The sequence below is a fragment of the Sus scrofa genome, chromosome 7 (assembly GCF_000003025.6).
Source record: "Sus scrofa isolate TJ Tabasco breed Duroc chromosome 7, Sscrofa11.1, whole genome shotgun sequence".
NCBI classification, from domain to species: domain Eukaryota; kingdom Metazoa; phylum Chordata; class Mammalia; order Artiodactyla; family Suidae; genus Sus; species Sus scrofa.
This window is the reverse complement of record NC_010449.5, coordinates 23,733,482-23,756,663: the sequence shown is the minus strand read 5'-3', so window position 1 is coordinate 23,756,663 and position 23,182 is coordinate 23,733,482. Positions and strand designations below refer to the sequence as shown.

General features: G+C 52.4%; 1 protein-coding gene across 1 annotated transcript; it reads right to left on the bottom strand.

The window, feature by feature from the left end:
• Positions 714–14,362, bottom strand: PRRC2A (proline rich coiled-coil 2A). Its single transcript, NM_001114675.1, is given in 32 exon segments — positions 714–919; positions 1,032–1,122; positions 1,458–1,552; positions 1,668–1,880; positions 2,018–2,116; positions 2,208–2,418; positions 2,597–2,666; positions 2,669–2,678; positions 2,865–3,032; positions 3,149–3,220; positions 3,339–3,479; positions 3,621–3,854; positions 4,041–4,126; positions 4,231–4,360; positions 4,591–4,721; positions 4,914–5,188; positions 5,537–5,793; positions 5,796–7,401; positions 7,602–7,812; positions 8,178–8,475; positions 8,698–8,888; positions 9,346–9,820; positions 10,228–10,444; positions 10,562–10,652; positions 11,318–11,460; positions 11,611–11,690; positions 11,880–12,031; positions 12,176–12,319; positions 12,642–12,714; positions 12,809–12,908; positions 13,538–13,715; positions 14,210–14,362. Coding segments are annotated over 32 exon segments (6,495 nt in total). The 5' UTR covers positions 14,322–14,362; the 3' UTR covers positions 714–778.

The window sequence follows — 23,182 nt, the reverse complement described above, 5'->3', positions numbered from 1 at the left end:
CGGTAAAAACAATTTCTAAGCAGCTGCAGACCTAAATAGCTTGAACACTGGGTCTGTGACAGCTATAAAGGCACTTCCTGTTTGTGGACAGGACCAGAGTCACATGTGGCTGCAGATTCATGTTACTCCCTTTCAGGTGCAGTTGCCACCCCGTCCCCCTTTTAGCTAGTGCTGGACAAATTGAATAGGACAGAAACCGAACGCCAGGTCATAAGCTTTTTAGCATCTGCCCAGACCTCTTGGAACACTGGCTCAGGGACATAAAAGGCAGTGACTCAGTATCTTGCTGGAGAAGCCATGTTGAGACACTGGTTGACAGTTTATGGAGTTCTATCTCTCAGATGTCCCACCACAGCCCCAGATGTGTGAGCAAAGCCCTATAGGACCGGCCCAGCTGGGCATAAGCAGATTTGCCCAGGGAACCCCAACTCTAAAATCTCTGGCCCACAAAACTAAAACTTTGGGGTAGTCCGTCGTAAGAGATCACTGAAGCAAGTCACAGTTCCTTGACCAAAACCACTCCACAGATTAGCTGGCATTGAATGATGACACAAGACTGCAACCAACCAACCCATCCCCAAAATCATTTTGGAAATATTTTTTTAATTCTTTTATTCTTCTTTTTTAACAAAGGGCCCCAGGGACAGGGGACCAGGGGAGTGGGGAGGAAGGGGAGCAAGGCCCCAGCCCCACAACCCTTCCCCTCCCGCCCCTTTCCCCCTTATATATTTATAATCTATATACAAGCCCCGGGGGGTGGGGGGCAAAGGGAACTCCCTCAGCGGGGTGGGGGCAACCCAGGCTCCTTGTCCCCTCGGGACCCGGGCTCCTCTGCCCTTCGGGATGGCCCTTCTCGAGATGGTGGCCCTGTCCGCTCCCAAGGCTTCGGCATCCAGCGCAGGGCATCTGGTGGGGAGGCCTGGGAGACAGGTACATGTGGAAGAGATCATATTGGGAGGTCAGGGATGGAAGGAAAGGAGCTCAGACGATAACTCAATTCAGACTTAGGACCACAGGGGTTTCTCCTTCACCTGCTGGTAGAGGTCGATGCGCTGGGTGCGGAAAACTCCACTGTAGGTGGAAGGTGGGGCCTTGAGACGGGAATTGAGGCCAGAGAAAGACCTAAAAGAGAAAGGGTATTTGAGAGAAACTTTCTCCCCCCCCACCCCTTTTAAGGCCACAGCTGCGGGAGAGGGAAATTCCCAGGCTAGGGGTCTAATCGGAGCTGTAGCTGCCAGCCTACACCACAGCCAGGGCAACACGGGATCTTAAACCCACAGAGTGAGGCCAAGAATTGAACCTACATCCTCACAGACACCATGTCAGGTTCTTAACCTGCTGAGCCACCATCAGAAATTCCTATTTGAGGCAAATCTAAGACCCATCCCTGGACCCCAAAGTCAGCTGGTCCTTGGGGATAGGCAGTCTTCATCTTCACCCCCATTTCCTTCTCTTGCCTTCCAGCTGGGGGAGTACGTGACGACCCAGGTCCCCCAAGGTTGCTGTTCAGTTTTCGGTAATCCTGGAACGGCTTTAGTTCTACAGGGTGCAGCTGAAGGAAAAAGAACAAAATTCATGAGCATCCTTGGTCTCAACCCTCTCATCTTGGGATACTGAATCCCCGCCCCCAACTTTCTGGGTTCTCGAGCTTCAATCTTGTTCCTTACCTCTGCTCGCCCCAAGCTAGGGCCAAAGGGCCTGGCCGGTGAAGGCAGCACCCGAGCAGCAGGAGCAGGCGGAGGCCGCACAGCCAGGCTGGGGGGCTGCAGAGCAGGACCCACAGGTAACAGAGAAAGGGGCGGTGGAGCAGGAGGTGGTGCTGGTGGCAGGGAGCCAAAGTTTACCACAGGCAGCTGTGAGTCCACCATGGGTAGAAGCATCTGTAATCAGAACATAGGAGTGTGTGCTGGGGGCAGGGGAATGTCAGAAAACCAGGGATAGAGTCCAAACAAGTAACAAAAGAGCTGGAGATTAGAAGGAAAATAGAATGAAGGAGGACTGGGAAGACAAAAGGTACCTGCTGGGCAGGAGCCCCCGAGGGGAGGAAACCACTCTGGCCACCAGGTTGCAGAGGAGTAGAATAAAAATCTGAGGGGGATGGCAGATCCTGGCGCACCTGTTTGGGATCGGGAGCAATGTCAATTCCCCCAAAGCATTCTTCCCCTGACTCCTAACTCCCCAAAGCCCAGGACCCACCCACCTCTTACCTGCAGCAAGGGTGGATCTGGCAAAGGGCTAGGGCAGAAAGCTGGAGAGTAGAGGAAGGAAGGTGGAGGGAAGAGAACTCCTCCGGCTGGCAACTTCCCCAGTTCTGCTGCTTGCAGTGCTGAGAAATCCAGAAACTGGCCCTTGACGGCTACCCCAGAGAGCAGTGCTGAGGGTGGGGCTGGGCCCGGGGGCAGATATAGGGGCTGTGATCTGAAGAGAAATGGGGTAAGGGGGGGAGAATGGTGTTAGGAAGCGAGTCATTTACTCCTTCAGTCTGAGTATCTCTTAAGTCCACTCGCCTCCAGATACCCTAAAAATGTTTCCCCCTTCCCTCTCCCCTGAAACACAGTTGCATTTCCTTCTGAGATCCACAGGGATCTAGGGTTACCTGTAAGGGTGCAGTGAGGGTGTCCCAGGGCGGAAGCCTCCATTGTTGGGATGCAACTGAGAGTCTATGGTCCCCCCGAGACCTACAGGAGAGTAAAAATGGAACAACTCCTTTTTCCTGGACAAGAAGAGCGCGCCCACTCCACCCACTATAGCAAATGCAGGGAAAAAAATGACAGAAATAAGTATTTAGAAACTAGGAATTGGGAAAGCTTGATCTTAGGAGAGAGCAGGCAGAAAGGGGCTCTGGGATAGGAAATAGGACCTACCTGAGAACTGGGAGGCCCAGGGCTGCCATAGAAGACCTCAGGGTACAAGCGTTGGCCTGAGGAGCTGGGCTCTGGGCCACAGTGTGCAGAACCCAGGCTCTTGGACTGAGGCTCAGCTGAAGCAGAAGCACTGGGGAGCAGCTCCCAGTCTCGAGCGATGGGAATGGCCTGTGAAGAAAAAGCCTTGTTCAGGGCTTACTGGGCAACCTGGAGGCACAGTCACTCCCGGACACCTTTCACCAGAAGTCTGAGGCCTTCCCACCAAACCTTGCTCCCCCGCTCACCTCCGTGACTGATGCCGTTAGCTCCTTCTCTGCTTTTAAACTGTCTCCTACCACTAGGCACAAATCCGAGTCCTGTGACGATGAGACAGAGGAAACTGTCCCGTGACTCCGACGTGCATCCTCCACACCCCTTTTAGTCCTCCTCTTCTCCCCACCCAGCCCAAGACACCTAGATTTAGCCCATGCAGACCTTGTCACTGGTGCCAAACTGGACTGGGGGACCAGGTCGATGGGCCGACCGGAGGGAGCTAGGCTCTGGGCCTCGGTCTGTACGCTGCAATCGCTCTGTGCCAATGGGCCCAGGGGGCAGAGGCTGCTCCCGTGGCAGCTCCTGGGTGGGGCGACAAGTGAGGTGGGGTTGAAGAAAGCAAACGGAAGCCCAATCAGCACGCCCAGGAAGAGAAAAGGGGAGACAAAGGGAAGGCAGAGGTCTGAGTCCCAGAAACGTTCTTATCCTTTCTTGGGCATTTACCTTTCTATCCCCATCATGGGGGGCAGGTGGCCGTCTCCTAGGAGGTTCAGAGGGTTCAGAGCCAGGTGGACCCTCACCAGGAACAGCATTCAGGGGTGAGGGGCCTCCAGGCCGCTTGGGGAGCCCGTCTGCTGCCCCCTTGAGTCCTCCATCAGGGGAACTTCGCTGGCTGCAGGGACCTGATGACACCTGAGAATCCCCACTCAGGTCCACCCCACTGTCAGACTGACTCATCTGAGAGGAGTGGAGAAGGTGTTATGTCAGAAGAGAAAGCACCCCAATATCTGACTGAGATACAACTACAGGAAAGAGATAACTAACTACATGGCAGGACGGCCCCACACTCCCAGGAACAGGCAGGGAAGTACAACCAGCACGCAACACAATCCCAGCTCGGACACCCCTCCCATTCTCACTCACCTCTGTGCCAGCCACATCTTCAAACGGACTCAGGGGTTCCATCCACGGCTCCATGGAGCCAGGCTGGTAACGCTTTCGGCCAGCGGCTGGGAAGAGCACGGACAGAACAGAAGGGAGAGAAGACGGTTGTGCGGCCCGTCCGGCTCTACGCCCTCTAACGCAGCCTTCCTCTCTGCTCAGCTTAACTCACCGGCATGTAAACGATTCCAGATGTGAGGGCTTAGGGCCTCTGTTCCTGCATCTCTGGACTCTCCCTGAGGGCCCGGGCCCTCGGGTTTAGGGCCCAAGAATCCAGAGGTGTGAGAAGATGGCAAAGATTCCTAAAGGTGAGAGAGACCAGAAGTGAAACAGGAATGAAGTGGGAACTGGAGAAAGTAAGTAGCTGGGACAAGGTGTCCTACGTGTGGGCAAAAAGGGAGACACACGGGAGACAAGCAGCAACTAAGGATTTGGGGCAAAAAACAATGACAACAGAAAAAGTGCAGAAAACATAGGCAAAAGCCTTCAAAAGTGAGAGCAATGAAGCCCAACCTCAAGCCCCATTCCTCACCTCCTGCAGCAGCTCCGGTTTTCTGGGAGGCCGTTCTCGACGTTTGGGGGGGAAGGGATTAACCCCGGCAGAGTCCTGGGGTGTTCCGCCCACCCCCCTCACCATCGGCCCCGGCTCCTCAAAGTGGGGGTCTGGGGAAAAGGGGAAATCGATCAGCATCTGCCCTGCTCTATTACTGACCCAAGTTTTCCTCCTAATCCACCTCCCAATCCTTCTACCCTAAGCAGACACCCAGCATCCAGGCTCCAAGGCCAAAGAAACTGGTCCCTCCAGCACCTGACCTTTGCTGGGCATGGAGAGCACCCCTAGCCCCTCCAGCTTACCGGAAGTGACACTGTTGCTGTTGGCCCTCTGAGGGTCATACCGGGCTGGGGGCCGAGGCGGCGGCGGTCCTTGAGGGGTTTGGGAAGGCCCAGTTTTGGGCCTTGGGTGCCCCCCAGGTGCAGCCCCATTTCCTTGGCGGCTGCTGAGCTGGGCCAGAGCCTGTTGGATGCCAGCAGGGTTGCTGTGGATAACTTGGTCCAGGCGGAAGACAGCAGAACTGCTGGGGGGCGGGGGAGGCAGCGGCAGCCCTGGGGCCCGCTCTTCCGGAGGACGGCTGAAGAGAACAGAGCATCAGCTCTAGCATTTACCCAACTGTTAATGTTTTCCAAGTCAAAACTCTCCTCCCTCTCTATGTTCAACCTGTCCTCTGCTAAAACCCAGATGAGCGCTCCTAAGAACTCTAAGCACACGCTCCACTGAGGGGAAAGCAAACACGGGTGGTCCTGACTCTGTCAAGTGCTTTCCAGTGCTTTACCTCAACACGGACAACCTGGTGTCTCACAGTGGCCCCAGGCTGTGCCCTCAGACCGCAAACTCTACAGCAGCCCACCTCCCCGTAGGTTTTCTTTCCCACCTGCTTTTTAACTCTAGGAAGAAACCTAACAACGTGCACTCTACCCACCTTCGGTTCTTGGGAGATGGCCAGCTTCTCTTGTCCCCTCGCCCTGGGCCTGTCCTTCCTCCAGGCCCCCCACCTCCTCCTCCACTGTTGCCGCCACCACTGCTGGCCTTGCTGCTTGGACCCGGGCGCCGGTTCTGCCTTTCCATGCCAGGCCGCTGACTCGAGAAGCTCCGCTTGCTCAGATCCTTGGCTCTCTGGCTCAAATCTCCACGGGACATGTTTGAAAGGCCTGGTCCGCCTCCACCTCCACCGCCCCCGGAGTCCCCACGGCTTTGGAAGTTAGTAGTGCTGGCGGTGGAGCCTCTTTGTCCCCTCGGCGTTCACTGGCAAAGTCGCTGCTCTCTGACGCAGTCTCCCATTCCTCATTGGCCTGGTCTGAGTTCTGGTTTGACAGGTCGGGAGACTTGGCAGCTGCCCGGCGAGGCGGTGGGGGCACTGCTACTGTGGGGAGGGCCTCCTCCGGTCCCGGAGCCGAGGTTGACAGGGATAGGGAAGAGGGCTTGCCCTCGGCCCCCCTCGCAGCATTCTCCCGTTCCTGCTTCAGCCTCCGGAAGCGAGGTGGTTTGTCCTGCTGCTGAGCCCTCCCGTGTCGCCTCCTTCTGGGCCGCTCCCCATCTTCCACACCCAGGCCCATGTTACTGCCTCCACTGCTGCCTCCGCGGGCCACAGGGGACAGAGGCCCTGTGAGCAGCTTCTCTTTCAAAGGCTCCTTACTTGGTGGCAAAGGACCCGTTGGAGGCTTCTTCGGAGCCAGGGACTTGGTTGGAGGGCTCCAGCCTGGGCAGATGGGGGGAGGAGGCCGCCCGCCGCCCCGGCCCCGGCGTGACGGCACCCCTCTGGGAGTGAAGACTCGCCCACCTCGGGCAGTGGAAAAACGGGCTGGGGCTGGCGAAGGGGGCGCTCCTGATGGTGGGGGAGCAAGAGGGACCTGGGTGAGTACCCCTTCCTTGGGTGTGGGGGCCTCTTTGTCTGAGGGGGCCAGATCACTCTCATGGGTCTCACTGCCTGTTTCTGAGCCCCGCTGCCGACGCCGCTTGGGGATCTCTTCATACTCTGAGCCCTCACTTCGTGTCTCACTGGCAGTGCGGCCTCGGGGAGCAGGCGGATGGTTTGGTCCCCCTGTCCCTCCTCCACGACCATCATCTCCTCGGAACTCTCGGTAACTACGGAACTCTCGGCTTCGGGCTCCCCGCCCTCGTCCCCCATAGGTTCCCCGAAAACCCCTCCCTCTGGCAAAGTACTCCCCTCGGCCCCGACCCCGGCAAGAGGTAGGACCCACTCTTTCGTAGGAATAGTCCCTCCGAAGCCTCGGGGCAGGGGAAAGATTCCCACTGGGTGGGGTCTCCTTGGGGCCCCCTATCTTCCCCTTGGCCGTCTTCAGTGTGTCTGGCTTTGGAACCTTGGGGGTTTCATCCCCCTGTTCCAGGGGCTTGGGGGGCAGCTCTTCAACTTTTGTAGCTAGTGGGGGCTTCTTGATAGGCCCAGCCCGGCGGGGAGGGGCCCCTGGCTCCTCTGGAGGGATTCCCCGACGACTGCTGCCCGGACGAGGACCCCAGCGCGTCTCAGTGCGGCTCTCTCTTCGAGGCGGTGGGGGGCCTTGGCCTCCGACTCCACGGGTAGGCTTTCGACCAGCTTCTGGGCCTGTCAGCTGTGGTGTCTCCTCCTTGGGAGTTTCCTTCTTGGGTGGTGGAGCTTGTATCTTGGCTGCCTCATCAGTGCCTGTGGGCCAGGGGAGGGGACGGGGCCCTGGGGGAGCTGGCTCCTCCAGAGGGAAGCGAGGAATCGGGGGTCCAGGGGCTCCATTTTCGGGAAAGCCTGGATAACTGGCCAGATAGGGCGGTGGGGGTACTGGAGGGGTCTCGCTCCTGAAGAGGGAGACAGAAAAGAATTGAAATAAGTATCTCAAGATGAAAAAAACAAACTAGGTGAGGCAAAAGAACACTTTATTACTATGAACCAACACTCCTTTCACACTTACCCCATCCATTCACTGATAATCCAAAGTACCTGTCTCCTAGCCTAGACTCCTCACTAGCAACTCACCCATTTCTCTACACAGACTCACCTCATCCCCTTGTCCTCCTCGTCGGTAGCCTGGCGCAGTGGTGAGGTAAGGGGGCGGGAGTCAGTGGCTGTGGTGGTGAAGACATCTCCTACCCAGGCCAACTTTGGATCCACTGGTGGGGTGCCCCGATCTCGTAAGAGGGGGGCTGCATGGCGCTCAAATGGCTCTGAACTTGAGCCTCCACTGTCTGAGCGCTCCCGGGGAACTAGGCCTGAGAAAACAAAACAGTATGAGAAAAATAACCCTCCATCAGGCCCTCCAGCCAAAAAGCATTTCCCCAACATAACCCTCCACATCAGCTGAGACAATGTCAGTGCCTTCATCTCCTGGGCCTTGTCTGCTCCCCACCAACATAGTTATTCATGAAGTTCCCCTATAAATGAATCACCCCCACCTCCACCCAAGTAAATACTAGTTATAGAAGGACCACTGCTTTTTTTTTTCTGCAACAAAGAGCTATCTCAGCAGTGCTAAGCTCCCTTAACTGATGGCCCTTGATCCCCATGGCAAGATGCTGACATCCACTTCTCAAGACTAAGGCGTCCCCCAACCCCCTACCGCCCCATGGTCCCTTACCAGAGGGATGCACACCGGGGGGGTAGAAGTCCAGAGGGGGCCTGCCCTGGAGGAGCCGGGGGTCCACATAAGGAGGAATCATCATCCATCGGGGATCAAAGTTCATTGGGGGCATGGGCGGGGGCCGGCCCAGAGCACCAGGGTACAGGGCCTTTGGGGGTGGTGGAGCAGCCTGTGGAGCCGGCACAGCCCCCATAGTCACAGGCTGTGGTGGTGACGGGGGTACTGGGGCAGGTGGGGCAGAGCCCTGTTGATGCTGCTGCCACTGCTGCTGTTGTTGCTGCTTTAAGAGCTGCTCCTGGGGAAGGACAAAAAGAGATGAGAAAAACATCAAAGGCCCCAGACAGGAAAAAGAACTAGCAAAAAAAAAAAGTTACTATACAAATGTGATAATCTGGATTAGATGGAAACTCAAGTGACACAACGGAGGCAGAACTGGTAGAACACAGAAAGAAACTTTTGGACAGGATGAATGTTGAAACCAAGGAGAGAAACAGCTTTAGAAGTAGCTTTGTTTCACCTGCTGTTGCCGCTGGAAACGAGGCGGCAATGACTTCTGATATTTAGGGTAGCCTAAGCCTTGGCTGGGGGGCTGCCGGGTAGGACCAATCCCATCACCCTTGGGTTCCACCTTTGGTGCTGGCGGTGTGGCAGGTGCAGGAACCTCTTCTGGTGATTCAGGACCCTCTTTTGAGGGCAGCTGGGGTTCCACTGCATTAAAGAAAAAACAATAATTAGAGTGACCTAACCCGCCAACAGATATACCATAAACACCGCCATAATTTCAGCTCTCACCTCTAGCACCCCCTCTAAAGGCAAGACTTTCTCATTTTAAAACCTGTAAAAACCCTTCATAGCCTCTTAAGAGCCAACAGTGGTGGCATTAACTTCCCATGAAATGCCAAAAATAACTTTCTTCCGTCTTCCTCCATGTTAAATCTATGGAAAGTAGTTTTAGGTCACTACTTATTCAGGAGTAGAGACAACAAAACCTTTCCCCCTTAGAGGTCCACATAAGCAAAAAGACCTTTTTCACTACTACCACTGACACTCCAATAAACCCAACAGCTGCCTTCTCACATACTCCCATCTTCACCACCTGCACCCTCAACCCCAAGCAGAGATCTGGAGATCTGGCACCTGGTAGTACCTGTCACCATCCCCATACCTGGGCTGGCTTCGAAGCTGCCACTGCTGGTGCTACTGGTACTGCCACCACCACTCACCAGGGTGGGAGCTGGAGCCACACCTGGAGTGGGGGTGGACTGGGCAGGAGGGGCCTGTGCCGGCTCTTCTGGTTCTTTTTCAGGTGTTGGGACTGGTGCCGGTGAAGGTGCTGGAGGTGTGGGGAGTTCTTTGGGGACTGCAGGTGGTGGAGCGGGGGCAGGAGGGACAGCGGGTGGTGCCGCAGGCTCTGCCTTGAGCCGCTTGTCGGGTGCCCCAAACTTCTCATCAAGTCGCTTGAGCTTCTCGGCACAGGCAGCCCTGCGCTCCTCTTGCATGCGTCGCTCCTCCTCCTCTCGCCGCCGCCGGGCCCGCTCCACAGCCAAGGAGATCTCAGATGAAGACTGCTTCCGCCGCTGTCGCCATGCCTCATCCTCGTCTTCAGGTGCTGGGGGCTTGCAGGGAGGGCCCCCTCGATCCTGTCAGTGGGCAGACCCGGCAGGGCCAGGGGTGTCAGTTGTTATGTTTCTTATGGTCTCTTGAACTGACTGACCAACTGTCTCTAGCTATGTGTGCCAAGACCAGGCCCTGGGGTGGATGGCCTCTCCAGGTAATGACCAATTCAGTCTATTTCCTCTTCCACAGACCCAAACACCCAGGTCTCCTTGTTTTTCCTAATTGGCACCCCAATTTCTCTTTTCACCCAGACTCGCCTAACACCAACAATGTTCCAAACCCTTTCTGAGATGCTCCACAGCCCTACACTTCCTGCAGCCCGTTTTCGGCTGCCCTCCCTCCAGCTTCCTCTAGTACTGCTGCTTCAATTACTCAGCTGAAACTAATCTCCCACAACTGACCCTCTCAACCCCTTGTTGTAGGCACTCACTGGGTAGTCCCCAGGGGGGCCCCAGTTCCCGGCGGGGCCCCGGTGAGGTGGGGGTGGGGGAGGCTTTGGGGCAGGAGGCCCCGGCTCTGTCTCTGGAGGCCGAGAGGTCTCTGCCCAGGCCGTCTTGGGAGGGGGCGGTTCGCTGCCGGGGGAGTTGCCCTTTTTGCCATCTGCTTCAGGGGGCCGTTCCTCACCGGCAGCTGCCTGGGACTCCTTGCTGTGAGCAGACCAAGAGTGGAATTAGAATCAGCTGCAACCCCAGCGCCTTTAAGAGCATATCATCAGTGTGAGAGAAACGGAGCCCCCCTCCCTTCCCCAGAGGTCCCCAACTCACTGGCCCTCAGCTCCCTCCTCATCAGAGTCTCGCCCGTCTTCCTCATCGCTGAACTTGAGCTTCTCAGTGTAGTCGACCTCCTCATGGGCCCCTGAGGGGACAAGGAGAAGGGTAACCAAGCACTCTGCTCTCCAATCTCAGGAAGCCTCCGGAACACAGGAAGGAGTCCGGAGCTGCACGACGGGAGGCACTACCAAGGCCAACTACCCTTCTCCCGCTGACCTCCAGCACCACCCTCACTCCTCTTAGGTCTCTACCAGGCCTTAGCTTTCCTCCATCTAGCTCCCTTATCCTTCAATGCCTGCTTCTCTCCCATGTGACTGGATTTTTTTCCTCATCAGTTTTTTTTTTTTTTAATGGCCGGACCCTTGGCACAAGAAAGGTCCCAGGCTAGGGGTCCAATCGGAGCTGTAGCCGCTGGCCTACGCCAGAGCCACAGCAACTCGGGATCGAAGCCGCATCTGTGACCTACACCACAGCTCACGGCAATGCTGGATCCCCAACCCACTGAGCAAGGCCAAGGATCAAACCTGCAACCTTATGGTTCCTGGTCAGGTTCGTTTCTGCTGCACTACAAAGGGAACTCCAGATTTACTAAGACTAAAACAGGAGCTCCCTGGTGGCTCAATGGTTTAAGGACATGGCATTGTCATTGCTGTGGCTCAAGTGTGATCCCTGGCTGGGAACTTGTGTGTGCCACAGGCCCAAACAAAACAAAACAAACCCCCACAAGCCCTAAAATACTGGTCTACTCACCTGCCCAACCATCATCATTCTCCTGGTCCAACTGGTCAAACTCTTTGAGATTATCTTCTTTAAGAATGGAAGGCCGACCCACAGGCTCTACGAGGCGCATTGGTGGCCCTGAGCCTCGGGGGCCTGCCACACGGGGGAAACGGCTGTGTATGAAAAAGCAAATGAAAGAAGAGAATAGAAGAATGACATGTCGTATAATGACATACAAGACTGAGCCTCCTGGCTAGAAAACCATCTCCTGCCCAGCAGGCTTCCCCAGTACCCAACCACAAACCCAGAACTGGATTACTCACCTAGGCCCATCAGGAGCGGGGTATCGGTAAGGCCCCTGGGGTCCATAGGGCGGAGGGAATGGGAGATATGGGGGATACATCTGCAAAAGAGCCCAACAGTAGCTGCTCAGAGGGCTATCAAATAGCCTACCAGCTCCCTAAACCTATCGTCCTCCCCCTTCACTTTACGTTATAGACCCCTACTCTCCAAATGCCCCCTCTGAACACCAAGTCTTCCTAACTCTCTAGCTTCCAGTGCAACCAATCCAAAACATGATCTCCAAACTCACAAAGGGCGGCATCATTCCGCGGTAGGGAGGGAACTGGGGTGGGCCTGAAGGCTGCAGCCCACCCCGGGGATCATGGCCGTGATGAAGTTTGGAGTCCGGGCCCTCCAGCTCATCAGGGCCACGCCCACCTCCGTCCCTCCAAGTTGTGGAATCTGTAATTTTGGAAAAAGCAGAGTGAACATAGATGAAAACGATGGGGAGAAAGATGAATAAGAGAGCACTCAGCTGAGATGGAATAAGGCAATGTCCTGGCCAAAAGGGAACCACTCATTCACTCACTAATGGCAGCCACTCACTTTGGGGGCGGAGGCTTGGTCCGGGCCCAGACGACTGTTCGGCAGACTCCCTTTCCTTGGCAGCCTTGTCCTGGTCGCCAGCCGCCTGCAGGGTCGGAAATTCCTCTCGAGAGAATCGTGACAGTAGGCTTGATGCCCTTCCACCTGTTGGGGATAAGGTACAAGAGTAGGAGACAGAGGTACATGTACTGAAGATGCACTATGAGACAGATACCAGATCCAGTTATACCTCCAAACTCACTTGCCACATATCAGGTGCTCATTCCCCAAGAAATAAGGTCAGTTCTGGGACCCCCTCCTTACTCTCAAGTGAGACTGAGATAAACTTGCTCATGAGCCCCATAAAACTGAACATGGGATCCAAAATGTAAGACAAAGAAGAGTAGGTACACACTGCTGTAGGTACAGTGCAGGGCTCCTGCCTCAGGGCGCCCAGAGATACCTCCCCAAACCCTGCTGCACTAACCATCTCCATGTGCTCCATGGGTGACGCTGGCTTGTGCCCAGGACTTTACCCCGCTTGGAACCGAAGGAGTGTTCTGAGAAAGCAGAAATGATAAATGGTGATGTAGGTGAGGAGCTACAAGCCATTCCTGCCCATACACCTTAAATAACATCCAGGTCTTCAGATACCTCTGGGGCTGCTGGGGGTCGTTTCGGTTGGTTGGAGGCAGGCGTCTGTGAAGCCGGCAGTGGCTGCGATTCCGGCGGCTGAGCGGTTGAGGCATCGGAACTGAGGGGATGGTAGGATGGGAAGGTCATCCAGAGCTTGAAATGGCTCTGGCTCCCCTGCTGCTCCAACTGATGGAGGATAAAGACTGATCCCAGGCTTCCTTGCTACCGTTTATAAATACAATACCATAAACTTGTCATCCATACCATAGGCTGTCATCTGTTCTTCAAGCTTTCTTTCTGTGTGAAAGCTAAAGGAACCATTCCTTAGTCATCTAACAGGAGTCTTTCAACAGGCAGAAGAGAGTCTTCCCTCTTTGTCTCTGACTCTCATGTGGCCAGGCCAGACCAAGCCCCAATTCATTCTGAAGTCCAAATACTCATGGTTTGTTTGGGGTTTTTCCCTGTCTTTCTAGGGCTGCATCTACAGCATATGGTAGTGCCCAAGCTAGGGGGGGAATCGAAGCTGCAGTTGCTGGTCTACACCACAGCCACATCAATGCCAGATCCGAGCAGCATCTGTAACCTACACCACAGCTCACGGCAACACCAGATCCTTAACCCACTGAGCCAGGCCAGGGATTGAACCCACATCCTCATGGATACTACTCAGGTTCGTTACCAGTGAGCCACAATAGGAACTCCAAAGTTAAAGTACTCCTTAACTCTAGGTCCCCCAAGCCTGTCTACCTCTTGGGGTCGGACTGCTCCTGTTTGCTTGCCCATCCTGTTCCGTCTTTCGGCACTAGTGAGACGTTGGGGTCATTGCCTTTGTTCTCGGCTTTCAGGCTTGGAAGGTTGGCTGGGGGTGGCATACGCCGAGCAATAGCAACTTTCCCGAGACTCTGCAGGCCATGGCGAGGGGCAACTGGAGAAAAGATGAAGGTGAAAAATGCTTCACACTGAAGATCTGAGCATCCTACCTCAGGCCCCATTTAGACATTCTCAATGTCTTATTATCAAAGTTCTCTCAGAAACCTTCCCTCTCTTTGTCCCCAGGTAATCTCCAAAATCCTATCAGGAAGGAAGGAAGGCAGAGATGCTTTACATTCAATACTTCTATGTAGGATGGTTGAACTAGAGCCTGCAGGGAGCAAGCTGGCCCCAGACGTCTCCAAGTCCATATTTCTTTGCCTCCAATTCTTACGTGTCCAAAGACAGGAAACCACAGACACGCCTTTGTAGGAGGGTACTGGTGTTCACCCAAAGTGCAATGTACCCCTACAGGACCCAAGATAAAGCTGGAAAGTCTCTAGTGTTCATCTAATGTTTTGATATAGGTTCCCTTCAAAGAGCTCTGAAACACACACCCCATTCATGCCCAGCCTCCAATAATTAGGAACATCTTTGCAGGACCCTCACCAGCGGGTTTCTGGATCTCTAAGGACTTGCCCTTATACGTATCAAACAGGTTGAGCGAGGAATACTTCTTTCCATCCTTCCCCTTGGCAGTCGGCCCCGAGCGATCGGACATTGCGCTGGAAGCTCATTGAGTACGTTGGGTCCTGCAGGCACCTCCCCCAAAACGTGCCGGAGCCTGTGGGCCAGACACCAAGTGTTTCCATCTCTGCTCCATTTAGAGACATCAACAAAAGCCTAGATGCACCCTTTCATTCTCATCAGGAGCTCAGATATATGGTCCTCGCTTATCTTTTCCTCTGGCCTATTCAAATACCCCAGGTCTTTTTAAGCAATCACGATCAACTGAGCTCCCAACAGAGCCCAAATGCCATGTTCCCTCTTCCCCCCAAGGCACCTCTTGCCAAGAAAACCCAAATAAAAATCCAGTATTTTCCTAATATAAACTCTCTCCTCTTTGTGCCACTTTATAAAGGGTAGCATCCTTTTTATTATCCCCACAAGTAATAAGCTCTTCTCTCTCCACCAAAATCATTTCGTAGACCTACAATAAAAAAAAGAAAAAAAAAAAAGGCAAACCCAAGGCCTAGAAAAAACCAGAGACCTACAACTCCATCATGTAAGGAACAAAGCTTTAGATCTCCTACTTGACACCAGCTTCCTAACTGTGCCCCAGGTTCCATTCCCAGAAGCCTCACTCCCATTTGGGGAGCTTCGCAGGAAGGTATGCCAGGAGTTAAGGATTTTATGAGCTTGCTCAGCCAGACTGGGGGCTGGTGCCATAGAACTCCTCAGGGAACAATTGGGGCTCTACACTCCCAAGCTATACAGAACCAAGTACTTGGGATATACCATTTCCTACACTTGCCCCATCCCAGCTCCGGAAAAAAAAAATCTGTCTCCACATGAAGTACTGGTGGGCTCTGGTTTACCCTATGAAGATGTGAAAAAAAACAAAGCATTATGGATCCAACTCAAGCACATCAGGTAACCATGGAGCCAAGGCCAGAACCAACTTCATTTTCCTATCCCCAGTAAAAACGCCCATCGGTAGTCTTCTCTTTCCCTAATACCCCCTGCTCCCCAGGTAGGCCAAACTCTGCATCAGCAGTCAGTTCCTGAGTGTCCAGGCATTCATTTACAGAGAATGGTGCAAAGGAAAGAAATGGGGGTTGGTGGGATATCCATACAGTACCAGGATGAAAACTGAAATCAAGAACTTTAAGACAAGTTAAATGAGGAGATGGGGATTGCTTGGTAAGTATTTAAGAAGACCAGTCTGAAAATAAATTTATGAGAAAAAGGGGGAAGAGATGAATTGCGGAGTGAAGAGATTAAAGCTAATAAAGAGAATAAGAAAGCAAGTGGAAAATAATACATGTTAAGCAAGATGGATAGGAAAAGGGTGCAGACCACAGTAAGGGGGCAATGTAAAGAGAACTAGAAGAAATGGGGATTGAAATAGAAAGGAGGTGATGGGGAATAGCAAAAATGAAAAACGCAGAGAGGAGATTGAGGAACGTAGAAAGCACAGATGCAGGATAAAAGCAGGGTTCTAGAGTGGGAGTGACCTGACGCGAAGTGGGGCGTCAAGAACGAGGGACCCTAGCGCTGGGTGATGGGAGGGGGTCCACTATGGAGGACAGTCTTGAAGAGAACGGTCAGGCATAGCCCACCCCAGACCGGAGGCTGGAAAGGGGGCCCACAAATAGGGGTGAGAGGCTAAGACCGCAAAGGAGGGTGAGGAGTTACGGCCCAGGAGGGGAAGGTCGCCCAAAGAAGCCAGGAAGGTGGGTGGGTAAGGGGAAGCTACGTTCAGAGAAGGGTTGGAGATGCGGGTCCCAGGGTGGGAGTATCGGAGGGGGAGGGGCAGGCAGGCCCGGCAGCAGGAGGACAAAATGGCGGCGGCTAATGGCAGCTTCTCCTCCCCCCGGCCCGCCGCCGCCGCCGCCGCCGCCGCAGCCGCCGCCGCCGCCGCCACCACCGCTCCTGCGCCGGAAAAGGGCGTTAGCATTCGGCTCGCCCAGACTCACCTGGCCGGGTGCGCGGGGGTCCGGGACCGGGGTCTAAGGGCTCCCCGGGGTGGGATGGCGGTGGGGCGGGGGCGGATGGCGGCGGATGGCGCCGGGTTCGGCTCCTCCCGTCTCCCTCGCTCACTCCGCGGCTGGGCTCCGACTAACGGCCCATCCGGGCAACCGCCGCCCCCGGGAGCGCCCCCCCACCTCCCGCCTCCCTCCGCGCTTAGACACGCCTCTTGATTTGCATAAAGGGCGGGGCGCTTCCTACCCTATGCCTCATTACTTCCAGGGCTGTCCTTATTTTTAAAAAAAAGGCTGAGTGTGAGAAGGTCTTTATTTGCATAAAGAGGAGGGACTTACAAGCGCTAGGACGCCGGTTGGCTGAGGTGGAGGGCTCACGGCGTCTGCCGTTGGGACGTGTAGAGGGGGCGGGAATGTGGCGCTAGGAGGCCGAGCGGTTGGGGCGCAGAATTTGCGCGACAAAAAGGGAAGAAAGAGGCGGAGCGTGCGTCGTGCGTTTCTGAAAAGATGGCAGCGGAGAGACGTACGGACGCTGAGAGTGGAAGGAAACGAGGCTAGGTCCGTGGTGCTTTCCGCGGAGGAGATGGAGCTAAAGACGGGGCGGAAGGGCTTAGCCACCGGAGGGCGGAGCTTACGTAACTAGGGACAAGTCCCAGCTCACACATCTCTTCGCGAGAGGAGAAAGCACCAGAGGGGCGGGGTCTTCATTTATTAAATCACGTCATGCAAATAAGGTGAATAGACAGGCCAATCCAAGGGTCCAGGGGAGTGCACCACCGGCACTACACAGCGTAGGCATTCTTTGGGTAGTTCTATTTGTTTGCATGATATATGCAAATCACTTGAACAAAGATAGGCTAAGAATAACCTATTCATCAAAATATTGGCAATCAATGACTAAGACAGACATTTAATTTTATAATTTTCATGAGTGTACTTGTTTATCTGATATACTATTGGCAGTGTGTATTCACTTCACCGTGGGTTTAATTCTAGGAAGTGCAGTACTATTTCCCTGCTTTGTCTCCTATTACTGTATTCCTCTGCTCGAATTAGATCTACTATCTGTTCAGCAAGTCATTCAACAGCTATGATTTTTTTACCATTAAAGATACAAAGAGGAGTTCCCGTCGTGATTCAGCGGTTAACGAGCCTGACAAGCATCCATGAGGACACAGGTTTGATCCCTGGCCTCATTCGGTGGATTAAGGATCTGGTGTGGCTGTAACTGTGGTGTAGGGCCGGCAGCTACAGCTCCGTTTGACCCCTAGCTTGGGAACTCCCATGTGCTGCGGGTGGGGGTCCTAAAAAGCTAAAATAAAATAAAATAAAATATAGAATAGGAGTTCCTGTTGTGGCTCAGCAATAATAAACCTAATACCCATGAGGACTTGTGTTCAAACCCTGGCCTCTGGAAGTGGTTTAAGAATCCCGCATTGCTGTGAGCTTCAGTGTAGGTCACAGACACAGCTCTGATCTGGCGTCATTGTGGGTTGTGGCATAGGCCAGCAGCTGTAGCCCTGAATCCAATCACCCCCAGGCTGGGAACTTCCATATGTTCAGTGTAAGTTCGGCCCTAAAAAGACAAAATATATACATATATAGAATAGATTTTTATTAACGCAATCTTTTTTCCCCAGGCTAGGGGTCAAATCCAAGCTGCAGCTACTGGCCTAGGCCACAGCCACAGCAACACCAGATCTCAGCTGTGTCTGTGACTTATACTGAGGCTCACAGCAATGCTGGATCCTTAACCCACTGAGTGAGGCCAGAGATCAAACCCATATCCTCATGGATACTAATCTTAACCTGCTGAGCTACAATGGGAACTCCGGAAATTTGTACGTTTTGACTGCCTTCATTCATTACCCCTCCACTAACCACAAATCTGATCTTTTTCTTTATGAATTTGTTTGTTGAAGTATAATTGATCTACAAAATTATGTTAGTTCTCGGTACACAACATAGTGATTTGATATTTCTGTACATTTCAAATGATCATCACCATAAGTCTAGTTACCATCTCTCACCATACAAAAATATTACATAATATTTGACTGTATTTCCTGAAGTCTACATTTTATATCAGCGACTCAATTATTTTCTAACTGGAAGTCTCTATCACTTAGTCTCCCTTATCTATTTCTCTCCTCCCCCACCCCACAGCTACCTGTTTGTTCTCTGTACCTATGATTCTGTTTCTGCTTTGTTATATTTGTTCACTTGTTTGATTTTGTAGATCCCACATAAGAGATCATACAGTGTTTGTCCTTCTATGTCTGACTAATTTCACATAGCATGATACTCTCTGAGTCTAGCATGTTGACACAAATGACAAGAGTTCATTCCTTTTTTCTTCCTTTCTTTTCTTTTTTTTCTTTTTTTCTTTTTTTTTTGTCTTTTTTGCTATTTCTTGGGCCGCTCCCACCGCATATGGAGGTTCCCAGGCTAGGGGTCTAATCAGAGCTGTAGCCACTGACCTACACCGGAGGCACAGCAACGCGGGATCCGAGCTGCGTCTGCGACCTACACCACAGCTCACGGCAACGCCGGATTGTGAACCCACTGAGCAAGGGCAGGGATCGAACCCGCAACCTCATGGTTTCTAGTCGGATTCGTTAACTACTGCGCCACGACGGGAACTCCCCTTTTCTTTTTTTTCTTACTTAGCCCCCCTGCAGCATATGGAGTGCCCAGGCAAGGGATCAGACCCTGAGCCACAGTTGCGACCTACGCTGAAGCTGTGGCCACACCGGATCCTTTAACCTACTGTGCTGAGCCAGGGATTGAACCTCTGACCTGACACTGCAGAAACGCCGCCGATCCAGTTGCGCCACAACAGGAACTCACTTTCTTTTCTTTTTTTTTCTTTTTTCCTTTTTTAGGGCCACTCATGTGGCATATGGAAGTTCCCAGGCTATGGGTTGAATCAGAGCTGCAGCTACCGGCCTACACCACAGCCACAGCAATACCAGATCCGAGCCACCTATTCAACCTGCAGCACAGCTCAAGGCAACGCCAGATCCGTAATCCATTGAGTGAGGCCAGGGATTGAACCAGCATCCTCATGGATACTAGTCGGGTTTATAGCCTGCTGAGCCACAACGGGAACTCCCATGCATCCCATAGATTTTTGGATTATTGTATTTTCAGTTTCTTTTGTCTCCAGCTATTTTTAAATTTTCTCTTTAATTTCTTCAGTGACCCATTGTCAACAACTATGTTTTAAAGGCACTGGAGATATGCATAGAATATTATAGAAGTAGAGGAATAAAAATCAGACTCTGCCGGGACATGTTCAGAAATCTTCTAGAAAAATGTGTCTTATTAAGTTAAATGAAGAACTAGTTAAGATTTAGCTAAGTTTGAGAAGAGGATGCATATCTCAGGCCCAGTGAGCTAGTCAGCAGAGGGATAGGTTTAGAGCCTATGCATAGGCTGGTGTGACTAAATTAAGGAACTGCCTGTCAGTTATGGAAAATGAGAGCATAAAATATATGAAGAATTTGGTAAGAATTTTCTTCTGAGGCTCATGATGATGGTTGAGATGACTTCATTTCTCAAACTTTCAAAGTGATTCTCGGAGTTACCGTCGTGTCTCGGTGGTTAACGAATCTGACTAGGAACCATGAGGTTGCCGGTTCGGTCCCTGCCCTTGCTCAGTGGGTTAAGGATCCAGCGTTGCCATGAGCTGTGGTGTAGGTTGCAGAAGTGGCTTGGATCTGGCGTTGCTGTGGCTCTGGTATAGGCCTGCGGCTACAGCTCGGATTAGACCCCTAGCCTGGGAATCTCCATATGCCGAGGGAGCAGCCCTAGAAAAGGCAAAAAAAACAAAACCCACAAAAAACCGAAGTGATTCTCTGTCCCCCTTTCCTGGTCAGCTACCACAGCAAAATTTCTTGGAGGAGCATTCCATACTCACTGTCTCCAATTTCTCTCCTCTCATTTTTTTTTTTTTTTCTTTTCAGCTTCAGCTGAGGCATACAGAACTTCCTGGGCCAGGGATCTAACCCACATCACAGCAGTGACCCAAGGCCACAGCAGTGACCATCCCAGGTCCTTATCTGCTAGGTCACCAGGGAATTCCCATCCTTCCTTTCTTTCGCTGGTGCACGCACTCTCTCTCTCTCTCTCTTTTTTTTTTTTTTTTTTTTTTTGGTCTTTTTAGGGCCACATCCATGGAATATGGAAGTTCCCAGGCTAGGGGGTAAATCAGAGCTGTAGGCACCCGCCTACTCCACAGCCACAGCAACACCAGATCTGAGCCATGTTTGCAACCTTATACCACAGCTCACGGTAATGCCGGATCCTTTAAGTCACTGAGTAAGGCCAGGGATCAAACCTGCATCCTCATGGATACTAAGTCAGGTTTGCTACTGCTGAACCACGACGGGAACTCCCTACTCTCATTCTTTCTTAGACCCACTCCAGTCAAGCCTTCATCCTTACCTTCTACCCAAACTGGGTATGTCGAGGGCATCAGTCTCATGACTTGAAACAGCATTAAATGCTGATGACTCCCAAATGTTTATCTTCATCAGAGACCTCACTTTCACACTCCAGACTTGTATACACAGCTAGGTACTTGAAACCTCCTCTTGGGTATCAAACATGTCATTCCAAATTCATTATGTCCCAAATTGAACATTTTGATCTCCAGTTCTTCAAAACCTGCGCTATCCACAGTCTTTACCATCTCATCTGATGACAACTTAAAAATTCCAGTTAATTAAAAAAACCTGGATGGAGTTCCCTTCGTGGCTCAGTGGAAACGAAACTGACTAGTATCCACTAGGATGCAGGTTTGATCCCTGGCCTCGCTCAGTGGGTTAAGGTTCCAGCATTGTTGTGAGCTGCAGTGTAGGTGGCTTGGATCTGGTGTTGCTGTGGCTGTGCCGTAGACGGGTGGTTACAGCTCCAATTCGACCCTTAGCCTGGGAACCTCCATATGCCATGGGTGGTTCTGCCCTAAAAGGATAGAAAAGAAAAACAAACAAACAAACAAAAAAACACTAAACAAGCGTGGAAACCTCATCCTCATTGACTCCTTTTCTCACTTTCCACTTCCTTTTCTTTTCTTTATCACATCCACAGCGTGTGGAAGTTCCCAGGCTGGGGATCGAACCCACTTCACAGTTGCGGCCTGTGCCACAGCTGCAGCAACACCAGATCCTTATCCCACTGTACCACAAGGGAGCTTCCTCCCCACATTCAATCAGACAGGAAAACCTGTCTTGAGGAAATCTCCACAATCCAACCTCTTTACTTCTACTGCTTCCACCTTGATCTGAGCTCTCCTCCTCTCTCACTTGGGTTATAGCAACAGCTTTCGAACCCGTCTTCTTGAGACTGCCCCTGCTTCTGCAGTTTGTTTTCTCCACTGCAGTCAGAGTGGGCCTTTTCTCAAAGGAGGTTTCAAAGGACTCCTTTGCTCAAATCCTGCAGTGCCTCTCCATTTCTCTCAGAATAAAAGCCACCGTGCTGGAGTTTCCATCGCAGTGCAGTGGAAACGAATCTGACTAGGAACCATGAGGTTGCGGGTTCAATCCCTGGCCTTGTTCAGTGGGTTAAGGATCTGGTGTTGCCGTGAGCTGTGGTGTAGGTAGCAGACGCAGCTTGGATCCCGTGTTGCTGTGGCTGTGGTGTAGGCAGGCAGCTACAGCTCTGATTAGACCCCTAGCCTGGGAACTTCCATATGCCAAGGGTGCAGCCCTAAAAAGACCGGAAAAAAAAAAAAAAAAAAGCCACTGTCCTTACAGCAGCCTCCAACACCCTGGATGATTCGGCCTCCTGTTATGTTTCTGATTTTATTACTCTCCCTGTCTGCACAGACCTTTCTCACCTCGAGGCCATTCTGCTCCTTTTCCCTCTGCCTAACTGGCTGTTCCCCCAGAAACCTGCATAGCTCACTCCTTTATCTCCTTGTAAGTTCTTTCTCCATGTTGGTCACCTCCTCAACAAGTCCTCTCCTCATTACCCTTTCAAAACTGCAATCTTCCCTTGGGAGTTCCTGTCGTGGCTCAGTGGTTAACGAATCAGACTAGGAACTATGGGGTTGCGGGTTTGATCCCTGGCCTTCTTCCGTGGGTTGGGGATCCAGCATTGCTGTGGTGTAGGTTACAGACGTGGCTTGGATCCTGAGTTGCTGTGGCTGTCGTGTGGTCTGGTGGCTACGGCTCCAACTAGACCCCTAGCCTGGGAACCTCCATATGCCACGGGTGCAGCCCTAAAAAGACAAAACAAACAAACAAAAAACGCAAAAAAACTGTAATCTTCCCTGTCAACCTGACACCCTTGATTCCATTTAACCTGCTCTGCTTTCTCTTTTTTTCATCTTGTCATCTTCTAATAGGTCACATAAATATTAAATTCTGGGAGTTCCCGTCGTGGCGCAGTGGTTAACGAATCCGACTAGGAACCATGAGGTTGCGGGTTCGGTCCCTGCCCTTGCTCAGTGGGTTAAGGATCCGGCGTTGCCGTGAGCTGTGGTGTAGGTTGCAGACGCGGCTCGGATCCCGTGTTGCTGTGGCTCTGGCGTAGGACGGTGGTTACAGCTCTGATTCAACCCCTAGCCTGGGAACCTCCATATGCCGCGGGAGCGGCCCAAGAAATAGCAACAACAACAAAAAAAAGACAAAAAGACCAAAAAAAAAAATATTAAATTCTGTTCACTTTTTATTGTCTGTCCTCCTCCCACACCAATTCTAACAATAGGATGCAGACTTCACAAAGGCAGGGATCTTTGTTTTGTTTCCCTTCTAACCCAAGCACTTGGAATATAGGGATGGCACATAGTTAATGCCCAATAAATTATTTAAAAAATGTTTTTATCGGAGTTCTGTTGTGACTCAGCAGTAACAAACCCAGCTGGTATCCATGAGCACACGGGTTTGATCCCTGGCATTGCTCAATAGGTTAAGGATCTGGCGTTGCTCTG